Source organism: Empidonax traillii, unplaced genomic scaffold (genome assembly GCF_003031625.1).
Source record: "Empidonax traillii isolate 1590-97213 ecotype Southwest subspecies unplaced genomic scaffold, ASM303162v1 scaffold540:size480560, whole genome shotgun sequence".
In the NCBI taxonomy this organism is placed as follows: domain Eukaryota; kingdom Metazoa; phylum Chordata; class Aves; order Passeriformes; family Tyrannidae; genus Empidonax; species Empidonax traillii.
Window position 1 is genome coordinate 276,312 of NW_020955733.1, and position 13,386 is coordinate 289,697.

Sequence of the window (13,386 nt, forward strand, 5' to 3'; positions counted from 1 at the left end):
TTTGGGTTTTCTTTCCCTCTTACTGCTGCAGTGATGCACCCAGAGAGCCCCAAACCCCAGCACCCTCCCAAAGCAGAGCACAATGGTCTCATGTTCCATCTCCTGCTGTTTGTAATCCCTGGATTGTTTGTTTTCACTGACATGTTATTCAGCTTAAGGAATATTTACTAAACTGAGCCGTGGGAGCAGAGCAGCCACGGGGCCACAGGAGCTTCCAATTCCTGCTAAACTCACTGATCCAAGCCGAGTTTTAAACCATATACACCTTAAACTCACTTAAACTACGGATCCAGACCTTAAATCCACGCTCTCCTGACTCACTTTATACCTCCTGTGTGCAGAAATGAACACACATGAGCACACTTAATCTGGGTGTTCTCAGTGCTGCTGGTGATGGGATGTGGAAGCCTCCAGGCCCGTGCCCAGCGTGGATTAAACAAACAAACAAACAACAATCCAAAATTAGCATCTACTTTGCATCTAACGAACCACAAGACGAGCTCCTTTGTCCAGAGTTATTTCAGGCCTTATGTTTTCATCCAGGGCTCCATCCAAACTCTTAATGAAATAAATTCCTGGCTCAGAACCACGGGTTTGTTGGCAGCAGTTGGGGCTGAAGCCTTCTGCACTTCTCAGCACCCAAGAGAACAATTTCTGAGGGGGCCTTTGGGGCTATCTCAGCCATTTCCCACCCCTCTGTTTAACAGGGCAGGTTGTCCTTTCACTGGGAGGTACCAGCAGAGTTTATAACCTCGAGCTCAGCATCCCAGCCCAGAGCCAGGACTGATTTAACCTGTTTTTAAGCTTTCTAAAGACACTGAATTATTTCCAGCGGCCTCTTCACCTTGATGGGCCCAGAATTAGCCTGAGCCTTTATGGGAAATGTTATTGGCCAAAGCAAATATGACCTGTTGAGATTTACAGGCTTTATTAGCAGCAATAACAAGTTTACTATCAGCATCAGTATATCAGGGTTTATTGAGAACTCTACCATTTCTATCTGTAGAAAGCAATTAAAATGCCATTTTTCCACTGGATATAATTCTTCCATAGAAGACAGAGCCCTTGTGTAACTAATGACAGTATTTTCAGTGACATTTGCTCAACGCTCTCCTCCTTAACTAAAAGACACACATGTCTTTGGAGTTTATTTTTCCTTGCTCCTTTTGTTCCCTCAATTAGAACAAACCCCAGTGATGGGGGAGATAAGGGGCAAAAACAACTTCTGAGCCAACCTATTCGTCTTCCTCAGAAGGTGCTGAAGAGCCTGCAGAGTGCAATTAGAAATGCAACGTTTTCTTGTTGTTTTTAAAGCCTCTGTAGCAGATTCTTAACCACGACCCACTTAGAACATCTCCCTGCAAGAACAGCCTGGCCATGGCCATTTTAAGGCATCCCCATTACTCTCCTGTTAAGATCCAACTCCCATGATAAAAAGCATATTTAAAGCTAAGCAAAAAAACCCACCAAATTGTTATCTGCAGCAGATTTTCTCCTCTCCAGCAACAATTCATCACAATATTTTTAGGTCTGTCTTCTCCTTTGTTTTACTTTTCAAGGAGAAAAGCGACCCCCCCCGAGAAAAACGAGCCACAATCTGGTTTTGGGGTTTGGAAGAGCAGAACACGAGAAATTGTCTCAAAATCTGGACTTTTCAGCAAACTGTCCTGAGTTTGGGTGAAGAGCTGAGCCCCTTCTCTCCCCCTCTCACCTCCCCAAGGCCTCACCTCAGCTGCAGGGACCCCCTCGGGGGGTCGGCAGTGCAGGACGATCATCCCCTCGATGGGAACCTCCTTCCCCTGCGGGTCTTGCTCGAAGTTCTTGCGCAGATCTGCAGGATTTAAAGCAAGTCACTCACTCAGCAGAACCCATCACCCCTCCAAAGGGCCATTCCTGCCCCCAGAGCCCTGTGCTGGGTTCTTCTTTCCATGATTCTGTGCTAATGTGGATTTTTTTTTTCCCCCCACAGATAACCAACACCTTTTCCAGCCCTCCATTTAAAAAGTCGTTCGTTAACAGTCAGGCTGCAGCTGTGCCTGCAAATGCCTTTATTGGGATGAAAAATGGAGCAAGATCCATCCTCTCATCTCCTCTGCCTTCCCCAGTATCACACAGAAACACTTACCTGCTTTTTCAGAGAATTATTAACAGTGCTGCAACGCTCTGGACTTGACTCACAACTCGAGAATCTTTGGGATTTAAGTGCGATAGAAAAAAGAAAAAAGGGGAAAGAAGGAAGTTGTGGGTTCCTCCCTGTGCACCCCAGAGGTCCAGCCTGTCCCAGGCTCAGCTGGGAGGTTGTTTCCCCATGGACAGGATGACACAGAGCCCCAGGCACTCCGAGCTCTGGGCATTTGGGGGGGGTTCCAGGCACCTGCTGCAGCTCTGCCTGGAGCTCTGCCCAGCCCCATCATCTCTGCACTCAGGAATTGCTGCTCTTCCCATAAAAAGCCACGGTTTTCAAGCACAAGTGGCCCCAAAACAGGCAGCACAGGCTCTCAGCCATCCCCAGAACGCTGCAGGGCTGGGCTGAAGAGCCCCTGGGAGCGGGGAGAGGTTCATGGGATGTGGGGTGGCAGCTGGGGGGGTGCTGTGCACAGCTGGTACCACAGCCTGAAATCCCAGGACGGCTCCACCTGCTCCTGCTCGCTCTGAGCTGGACTCAAATTGCCATTTTGTGGGGTTGGGGAATCGCAGCACGGAGAAAAGTCAATAAAAATTCAATTCAGATAAAGGCCCTTTGCAGCTCGGCAGTGCAGGGGAATTATTAGCTCAGTGTTATGACAGTTAATGCAGTGAAATAAAAAATTGAATTTACACGTATTTAGACATTCAAACTGAATCAGCCAACAACAAAAAAAATTTAAAAAAAAAAAAATCTTCCATTTGTAAAATGGAGGAGTTGTCACATTGCCCTATTTACTTCTCTCAGATGTTTATTCTGTTTTAGGTTCATTAAGAATTGCTGGAACACCACCTGGAAGGTCACCCTTCAGAGTTTCTCACTTGGACCTCCCCAACCTCTTCCTGCTGCCCTCATCCCCTCGCAGGAACCATCTCTCCCAGCCCTCTGCTGGCTGGTGCCTCATTTCCCAGGACTGCAAAGGGAAGACCTGGGGAGGTGATTTAAAGGAAAAGGGTTTACAGCAGTTTGGGGGGAGCAATTCCCTGAATTCCCTGCTGGCAGCACCGCTGCAAAGAGGGGCTTCAGGCTCTGATTCTGTTAGAAAGACATCACAGATCTAATTGCGAGGCCAAAATTGGATGAGGCTCTGAGTAGCTCCACAGCCTCACAGCCACAATCACATTTGGGTCCCTGTCTCTTTTCTGTCCCTCTGGCTATGGGGGCATCTACTGCACTGTCCTTTTCTGCACCTCCCCAGCAGGGACGTGCTGATTGTGAGTTATAAACCCACACCACCCATCACAGACGTGGGGGAACAGAGTCAAGCCGAGTCTGGGCACTGAACACCAACTCTGGGGCTAAAGAAGTGGAACATCACCCACCTCGCCCAGGAACTGTTTCATTATCCTCAGCAGTGGTTCTGTAAATGTCTCCATGAACAGCACTGAACATTATTTGTTTCTAACCAACACGAGCTCAGTCCAGGCAGAGACCCCCGAGTTTCTGTGAGCTCTGGCTGGGATGAGTTTATTCCTCAGAGAAAGGAGGGAAGACATTTTCCCCCCCTGCTGGCACCCATGGCCTCCTGGGATATTCCCAGAGCGTCCCACAGGGAGTGCTGACAGGGACAGCAGTACCTGAGGAGGTGGAGGGTGATGTTTAACCCCACAAGAAGCGTTTCCCTCCCCCCCGAGCCCCCAGCTGAGCTGGCACTCACAGGCGATGCGCACCGACGCCTTCCTGCTCTTGGAGGTGCCCAGGTGGCTCCAGGCCACGCACTGGCACCAGTAATCCTCTGGGCCGTGGAAATCCTCCACCTGCTGCCTCGTCACGTTGATGAAAACCTCCCGGACCTTCAGCCCTGCGGGGAGAGAGGCACAGGGTGAGCAGGGACAGCGAGCCGGACCAAGTTACCCAGAGCTCTCCTCTTAATTAACAGCTCCATTTTTAATCAAGGAGAAGCTTTAATTACTCTGGCAACAATATATTGCCACTAATTAAATTCCGTGAGATGAGCAGGTACGTGGATTACCCACCCACTGTGGCCTCTGCAAGCGCAAAACACCTCCCCCAGGAACCCCTTCTCTGGTGCCTTCCTCACCCAGAACCTTCATCTGGAGCTTCAAAACACACAATAAAACTCTTCTGATCTGACATCTCCGTGCCCTTGAAAACCCTCCTCAAGTGCAGGTGAAGTTTAGCTCTGTGGCCCTTCAGACCAGGAGCATTTGCTCCAGACAAAGCCTGATGGTAAATCCAAGAACCTGACACCTTGTCTTACACACCAGATCTGTGTGACAACCTTGGGAGGGGAGATATAACCCAAATCTGGGCTCAGGGGCATTAGGAATCATTTGAAAGAGTCAGAGAGACATTAAAAGAAAACAGAAAACATTCATGCCTTGCACTTCCTTCTTTCTCCTCCCGTGCAGTCCCAAGACACTTATTTCCCCTTCACTGGAAATGAAGGAAAGCTCAATCCTAAAGTATTTCATGCCTGTGAAGTTTATAAAGCAGCAAGAATTCTAAGCCTGAACTCCATAAAAATTGGCTTCCACTTAATCTCAGGCATCATTACCAGCTGGGCATTCACTTCTCAAAGGCACTGGGAAGTCAAGGTGGCAAACAGGAGGGAGGGGCTGCTCTGGGGGTGCCCCAAAGAGGGACAGGGATGGTCAGGCAAGCTGAGATACTACACAACAGAGGGGATTTCTCCTTCTTTTCACTCAGCCTATTTGGCCTCACACCAACGCCCAAGAATCACTTTAGCCACTCAAATATTTATTCCCTCTCTAATAAGCAAACAGAGGTTTCCTGGATGTTTTTGTTTACGTCTCCTTTTTCCCCACCTCGATGCTGTTTTTAACAGGACTGTTTCCAAACACTCCCGTTGTCTCCTGACTGGTGACAACAAACCCTCAGCAAACCAACCCAGCCCTTGGGAGCGGCAGCTGTGCCAGAGACCCCTCCCTGCTGACAGTGCCAGGAGGATTGCACCGTTTAACCAGCCCAGTGATAAATCCCTGGATCACAGGGGTGATCTGGAGTGATCTGGAAAGGTTTAGGTTTAGACAAGCTGCAGGGAGTGCTCCTGGAGAGCATCTGACAGCAGGTCTGGCATCCCACCACGTGCAGCCCCTGAGGGAATCTCAGTCAAGGCTGGGGAGCATCAGAGCCCCCAAATCCACAATGTCCAACCAGGTTAACACCCACCTACTGAAAGACTTCAACAAGGGCGTGAAGTGATGAAGAAGTCCTTGACAAAGTGACCTTCCCAGGATGGCCTGACTGCAGCAGGAATCACTCAGCCAGCACTCCAGAGCTGACATGCCCCTCTGGGCGTTTGGGGAAGCAGCAAACAAAGGTGTGAGTGCAGGTTCCTGGTGCCTCCACGCTGGCAGCGACAGAATTACCGACACCGACCCAGAAAAGGCGTCACGCGCTGATGAATTTTCGAGAAGCAGGAGCCATTTCCTGGCTCGTGGGCACTGCACATTCCTGGGCAGGCGTCAGTGAATTCAGGCATTTACAGCTCTGGATTTATTAAGGCAGAATATTCTCCAGCCCAGCTCTTCCTCCCATTGACATGGTGTTTAATTAATCTATAAATCAGCCCACATTTAATGTGGCAAACAAACAGCTCATGATTTCGGGGAGCTGGTGGATCAGCGTTCTGAGAACGGGCTGGGTAGGATTTCAGGTCCTTTTAAAGGTCTCCCAGGTTACCCACAGACAAAAATAAATGCATCCAAACCAGCAGAATCTCAGAGTTCTCGGGGATGGACAGGGCCTCTGGAGAGCATCGAGTCTTTGGGGAAAGTTGTGCTTTGTTTATGGAGAAAGCAGAGCTATTTTCATTTGTTTTAGAAACAACTACAGAAAGCAAACCTATTGGGAAGAGAGGAATATTCTTCATTTATCATCGCTGTATTTCACCACCAAATACATTCACCTCCCCTCTGCATCTTGAGAGACACCAGAAAAATTGTTCCTAGGAAATGACACCGAATGAAAAATCCATGCAAATAAAACCAGGCACATCATAAACAAGAGCAACATTTTACCTGTGACTTGAATAACTCTAATAAGCACTGCAAGTCCAACCCTTTAAATTATTGTGCAAATTATAACCATCATCTTTTGTTTTACAGTACAGCCGTACAGAATATGAAATTATGGCTGTGGCACTGATATGCTAATGAGCTTTCTGCTCTGCTGGATGGTTTAGCTGCAGATAGACTAATGCTGGCAGCAGATGAATAATTGCTCTCCATGTACTAAACACAACAGAGCTGCAGAGAACTTCAGCATTTGTCAGCTTTATTTGTTTAAATGAGAAAAACACTGACAGCAGTTATTGCTGTAATCCTTTCAGTTATCAGACAAGGAAACTCGAGTTACTCCGGGCAGGTCTGATGCTCTGGCGAAACCAAAACTTGAGGGTTTGTGAAGGCACTCTGAAGTGCACGGGCAGAGCTCAGGAAGGGGAGACAAAGCAGAAGGAAATGAATCAAATTGTAATTATTATTTTTTTTTTTTTTATCACAGCAGCATCTCCAAGCTCAAGCTCTGGCTCGATGAGGCAGAGGAGAGAGAGACACCAAAGTCCCTGCTCTGCCACGTTCAGGGAATAAACAGCAGATGCCAAGACACATTTCTTTCATTCAGCATTGAATTTCCCCTTGTTTGGGTTCCTTGTTGCTGTTTTTCACCGCTTCTGCACCTCCCTCCAGGATTTTAATCCCATCCAACCAGTGGAAGGATGGAGGGGGACAGATCCTTTTGCTGCAGCGCAACCTCCCTTCAGGGAGGGACCAGAATCCCCCTGCAACCAAAAGCACCGTTTTTGGCCCCAATCCCAGTGCAGTTTTTGCAGATGGAGCTCACACAGCACACAGAACACTGTGTGTGCTTGGGAACAGACGTGTTTGTGCCCCAGATTCGACTCCAGGAAGGAGAGCCCTGCCAGGGATGCACATTAATTCCAAAAAACCCAGTAGTCTGCTGTTTACTGAAGGCTGAGCTCCAAAACATTCATGGACATGGATCCATCACGGTGAGGGAAGAGCCATGGCTGTCCCTCAGCACTGCACGATGTCTTTACCCACATTTTTGTGTCCTCAAGGACCGTTCAGGCAGTTTTGGGGCTCCCAGACCCTGCACTGTCTGCACCACACTTGTTTTGAGAGACCAACCCTCCATCCCCTGGGCTAAACCCAAACCTGTAACATTCACATGGTCTCCTGGAGGGTGTCCCTGCAGGGGTTGGAACGAGGGGGGGGCTTTAAGGTCCTTCCAACCCAACCCCTTCCATGGTTCTGCATCCCAGACCACATCTCAAACCTTGATATTACTAAAAATCAGAACCCCAATGTTACTTTGTTTTATTCTGTTATTAATCCAAGGCTTAGGAAACATAACTGCAGCATTCACAAGCCACGTTTTCATCAGCCATATGGAAGGAAAGCTTTTAGGGACCACACTTCTCCTCTATTGATTCAGCAGTGCCTGAAGAAGTAAAGGTTATGCCTATTAAATTACTTCTGAAAAGGTAGCTGTAAAAATTAAAATTCTTGCAGACTAGCATTTGCAAAAACCTTTGGTATGAGATTTCTTCAGAATATGCCACTTAGAAAGAATGCCAAACACCACTTTAGGAGATGCAACTTCTTTTAAAGTGGCATTTTTGCCTCTAAAAAAAGGAATTTCTCGTATTGCCAGAGAAGATGTTACACACACACACACACACTGCTATTCCAAGGCTGGAGTTGCCTAGCAATCCTGGAATTTCAGAAAAGCAATAACAAAAACAGAATTGTGAAGTTACAGGCGGCGCAGCATTAAATTGGTTTGCAAAACTTACCAAGATGCTGCTAAATGAGAAAAGATAGAGGGGAGTGATGGGACCTGATCAGATCTGATGATCATTTTCAACCTTCCCATTCTCTTCTCCTCCACACACACTTGCACTCAGTGCATTTCTCCTGCTTTGTGTTATTGCCACCCAAACTCCTGCACTGCCTGGGGGGGGTGAAGGCGAATCCCAACCCACACTGGGTGGCTCTCAGGGCTCAGCCCTTCAGGAATTCCCCAGAAGCTGATGTTCCCACTCCAAAGTGCAGCACTGAAACGCAGAGAACCCCTCCCTGTTCCCTCCAGAGCAGAGCTCAGTCCCTGCCCCAGCCCTCACCGGTGGCCTCGTCCAGGCTCTCCTCGGACACGTGCTCGTTCTGGTGGACCCACTCCCCGTTGCACTTGAAGAAGATCTGCATGGCTGGCTTGGCCTTGCAGCGCAGCACGATGGGGTTGCTCTTGATGATGTAGGAGTCGTCGGGCTCCTCCATGAAGTGCGGGAGCGTCCCGGGGGCAGAGGGGATGGACTCGGGGAGGGCCTCGCTGTTCTCACTGCCTGCAAGGGGAAGGAGAGGAAAACACAGATGTCTCTCATGGTTCTTTTGGTTTTTTTATTCACATTTCTCACCCTTTGTGTCGTCTCATTCCACCGGTGAAACGCCACTTTGGGGGTTTATTTAAAACTAATTTAAGGAGGACTCGGCAGCTGTCGGGTTGTGCTTTGCGAGGACACACATGCAGAATCAAATCATTGAAGTGTAAGAGCTGTCAAGAAAACCGACAGAAAAGAAGCTTCAGAGTCGTCAGAAACTGCACCATCACAGTTAACGGTTTTACAGACGGAGAACTGAGGCAGAGGAAGATTAAATGAGTCACCCAGGGTCGCCCAGAAAGTCTGTGGAAGAAGGAGACGCTAAACCTCACTCCCTGGAGTGACAGCCCAGTGCCTGAACTACCAGATCTCCCTTCCTGCCACTGAATTTAATTTCCTTTAGACAGCTGCTGTGGGTTTAAGAGGGATCAGTGTTAACCACAGAGGAACACAGATATGAAGAGCTCCCTGCAGCCCTGGGACAACCGAGCTGCTGGTTCATACCCTCCCAGAGGAGATTCTACTCTGCTCCCACTGCCTGCAGCCCCGAAAAAAGGGAAAAAGTGGTTTTTATAGGGCCAGAAACTGCAAGGTAGTGAGTGTTCTGAGCCTCACTGTCTGAATTCCAGAAGCCCTGGAATCCAAGCTTTTCCCTCACCAGAACTTCTCATCAAGCCAAACCTGGGAAATTCCCACCGACTTCCAGCAAGGCTGGAATTTATCTCAGTAGTTTGCCATTTATTTTTTTTTTTTGGAGAAAATTCAGAGAACAGCAACAAAAATAAGTCAGGAGGGATTGATTTGTGAAGGAGGATTAGAGAGCACTGAACACACCCAGTCAAAGGATAAGAGAGGAGATCTCTGCAGATGGAAGAACCCAGGATCAGAGAAGGGAAGAGCTGAGGGCACCAGGGATGTGACTGAACCCAAACAATGAAATAAAGTCAGATGAGGGGTAAGTTATGAAGCCTTCCCAGGTCTAGTGGATGGCAGAATAATGAGAACACACTTTGTCTTTATTTCCATTAAAGCCAGGTCCCTGTCCCTCATCACTCCGGGTTTCTGTGTGTGCAAACACTCTGAGGGTGTGCTGGGAAACCACAATGACTTTCAAACGTGGTTTAAACCACGTTCTCAGTGTAGTTTATGGAATATTATCACAAGTTTTAGTGTTTTACTACTGAACATTTATGCCAATTTCCATCTTGTCAATCTGCAGTAATGCTGCGTCCCTGCAGGCTTTATTAAATCTGTGCTTTAGAGGAAATAACAAAAAAAAAAAAAAAGTCATTATAAGATTTTTGGAGAGGCTTGGAAATCCCACACTGCCATCAACGCTCGGAGTGTTTCAGGAGGGTGTGGGGGGAGAAGTGCAGGCAATTCCAGGAGGATCACTCAGCTGGAGAACTCGGAATGACCCCGCGCCATTCCACTGAATTTGCTATTTAGGGCAGGACACCGAGGATGAAATCCCAGCCCCACTGAAACCCAGGGCACTGCATTTAATGATCTGCCTGTTGCTGGGTTGTTCTGGGCTGGGGAAGCGGCTCCTTCCCCAGGAAAAGCTTTCACATCACGAGGTCAGTCAAGGTGCCTCTTTTCACTGCAATGGAACTCCATTAAGTGCCCTTGAAAACCAAACCAGTGCAGGTCCCAGCACACACAGGGAGAAATGACTCTCTGTCCCCAACAAACAGACAGATATTACTGTATTCTGCTCCAGGGTCGAGTCCTAAAACACGTAATTATAAGGCTATTACTGATGTTCCACAAATGCTCGTTCCCAGATAAATAACATTTCCTCTCAGGTAACTGCAGTGGCTGCTGAGCAAAGCAAAGCCTCTCCCGAAGTGCACTCAATACATGGAATTTTAACTTAATGCCTCTTCCTTTTGTGCATCATTTTTTCTCGTACCCCAACTCGTGTTCAGATTCACCTGAAAGCCTCTGGACCGTTCCAAGGGGTCTGACTGCACATCCCTGAGGGTTTTTTTTCCCATCTAACCCTCAGTTTTCAGCATTCAGGCCCTTCAGAGCTACAGAAAAAGGGCTCTTTTTCTATAGGGAATGACAGAAGAGCAGCCCCTGAAACACAATTCTTGTGGTTTTCATTCCTGGGAAATTACCTTTCAGGAAGTGCTTTGTGCTTTATGCTCTGCACACGGGGCCAGCAGGGACTTTAAATCTTTTTATGGCGATCACAGAAACAAAAAAAAGAAAGGGAGGGGGGAAAAAAGTTCGGAACAAACATTAAATTCTTCCATGAAATAAATAACCTGCTGCTGTCAGACCACATTAGAAAATGTGGACAGCAGCAGACATGGGTGATTCAGTATTTCACAAGTGATTAGGGTATAATTTAAATGTTAAAGTGACATTTTAAAACAATGAAGAACTGAGTTCTAAACATCTTTTTTTTTTTTCTTCTTCCAAGTTAGAAATTATTTTGAATAAATAAGTAGCATTATTCTTTCTATATTATTAAAAAAAAAAAGTGTCCCAAGCATGCCATGTAACTCATAATAAATGTAACAATAATATTGTGCAAAGACTTTTCCCAGGTGGGAACATCCCAACCCTTCCTTTGGACAGGCCCACCCTTGAGCTGAAAGACACCTGCAGATGATCAGCACTCCAGATACTCACATTCTTCCCCCTCCATGGATCTGAGGCTGCTGATTCCCATGGAACCACCCCAAAATAATGCCAAACACCCTCTGCACGTGTGCTCAGTTTTACAGGGAAGTGAGAATGGAAAAAAAAAAAAAATAAAAATCCACACTGCAGAATCCAGCCATTTCCTCCTGCGTGGAATGGTTCCCACAATGAAATCTGAGTCATTTATTCAGTCACAGAAAAGCAACTTAGGGGAGATTTGTCTACATTTGCTTCATCAGATGACCCTGTCCCCCACGCAGGGTGGGTTTTTTTTGGCAGTCGCTCAGACACGGGTGGAAACACCAGATTTTGTTGCCCACGTGAAATCCTTTCATGCCTTTGTTATTTCCTGCAGTTCAGGGATTTGCTAAAGCCCCACAGGAACGGGGAATTCAGCCCAGCCTGCCAGCCCAGGGCAGGGGATGGTCAGACACAGAACCCACGGGCTGAGGGGTCACTGCAGCGCCAGCTCTGCTTTCAGGAATCATTTTAATGCCTCTGCCACCCAATTACACAGTGCTTTTTTTCCTGCTTGTACCCTACCAGGAGGAACCACCTCCCCTGCTGTTAAATCCCCTGCCTGTGCCTCTGGGGAAGCTGAAGAGAGATGGACCCTCCCAGCTCCTCCTGCACTGGAAACCACCCCAGCCCTGATCAGCCAATCCAGCACTTACAAAGGGCAGGAGTAAAAGGGAGCAACTGGAGGGAAAGCAGGGATTGAGTAAAACCCCGGCACCCAACGTGCTCCTTTCTTTATTTCACGTCTTTGTCAGGGCCTCCCGAACTTCCAGCACGTGCTGAAAAGTCACAAGTGCTGCAGATACATCTCAGCAAGCCAACCTCTGATATCAATGTCTTTGCTTCACCAGCCCCTCTTGCTTCCCATGGATATAAAGGATAAACTTCCAGCAGCTGCACCATAATCCTTCTCATCAAATATTTGGGCGACAGGTGGAAAATTGTTCTGCCAGCTGAGGAAGACAAAATCCATCCCTCCTGGCAATTTTCTGCAGCGAAAAACTCCAAAAAATGAATGTGCAATAAGTTGTGGCAGCAAATCTCGAATATTATCACACAAAGGCAGTGTGCTCAGAATCTTCAGCTGCAAACTCACCCTCCTTATCTGAATTTTAAAGCACCTCCCTCCTCCTCCTCCTCCTCCTGCGCGCTCGGGACGAGACGCGGAGCTGGATGCTGCCACTTGAGACTCTTTAGTTCCACACCTGGGCTCTCTTCCCATTTGGCTTTGCTTTGAAATGCACTGGGGCTGCGTGGATCACCCTTTTTGGGGTGTTTTTTTTGCATGAGCAGGGAAGTCTGACCCCAAATCCGGGGAGCAGGAGGGTGACAGTCCCTCAGTGCCACAGAGCACACATGGGATCCCTCAACCCTCCCCAAGCAGAAAAGCTGTTTGCCCCCCAAAACATTCTGATTTCTTGTGGTTTTTCCTACACAAACCCTTTCCCCTCCCCCCCCCCAATTTTTCACCAAAGAGCAGCATCAACATTACCATCCAAAAATCCTCTCCCAAAATCCACTGGACAAGGACCCCGTGGCACCAGCGAAGGGTGGCTGTGCCTGTTGTTTCAGACACACAGAACTCTCCCTCCCGTGGGCAGGGCCTCCATAGGAAGGATTTTTATTCTAACACGAGCAAGGCCATTTCCTCAGCCCTCATTTATTCCACCTGCAGCTCCCAGCCCTCCTCCAGTCCCTGCTCACACAGCAGCACCGTTCATTCCTACCAGGTGGAATGAAGTTTGAAAGCATCTCAACCTTTCACCCACAGATTCCAGCCTTAATTCCTCTTGGTCAAAAGCAAAAAAAAAAGCACTCTTGCAGCTCTTTGCAGGGCTGCACTTCCAGCTCCATGGAATTCAGAAAAGGAACTTGCCACCAACCACTCTGTCAATGGGGAGGGCATTTATTTTTCCCCAATGAGGATTAATCTGTTCATAAAGCATTCCTGGTCTGTTCTGTGCCAACAGAGATGAATGTGTATCCCATTGTAATCCCTTATGTATTCTAAATTTATTTATATCTAAGTTATACATATTTATAAAAATGATATATTACATTTATTAAATATTAAGTGGGCTACAAACTTGAAGAATCTTTCGTACGTTCATGCATTTATTTAACATCTAGATTTTTTTTT

At 47.6% G+C, this 13,386-nt stretch overlaps 1 protein-coding gene across 1 annotated transcript in view; it reads right to left on the bottom strand.

Moving 5' to 3' along the window:
* The window catches only part of UNC5D (unc-5 netrin receptor D), a 197,379-nt gene that overhangs the window by 29,216 nt on the left and 154,777 nt on the right, over positions 1-13,386 (bottom strand). The window contains exons 3-5 of the mRNA XM_027897376.1: positions 8,316-8,536; positions 3,843-3,986; positions 1,728-1,831 (exon numbers count right to left, since the gene is read on the bottom strand). Coding sequence (XP_027753177.1) covers positions 1,728-1,831; positions 3,843-3,986; positions 8,316-8,536 — 469 coding nt within the window. The remainder of the gene's footprint in view (positions 1-1,727; positions 1,832-3,842; positions 3,987-8,315; positions 8,537-13,386) is intronic.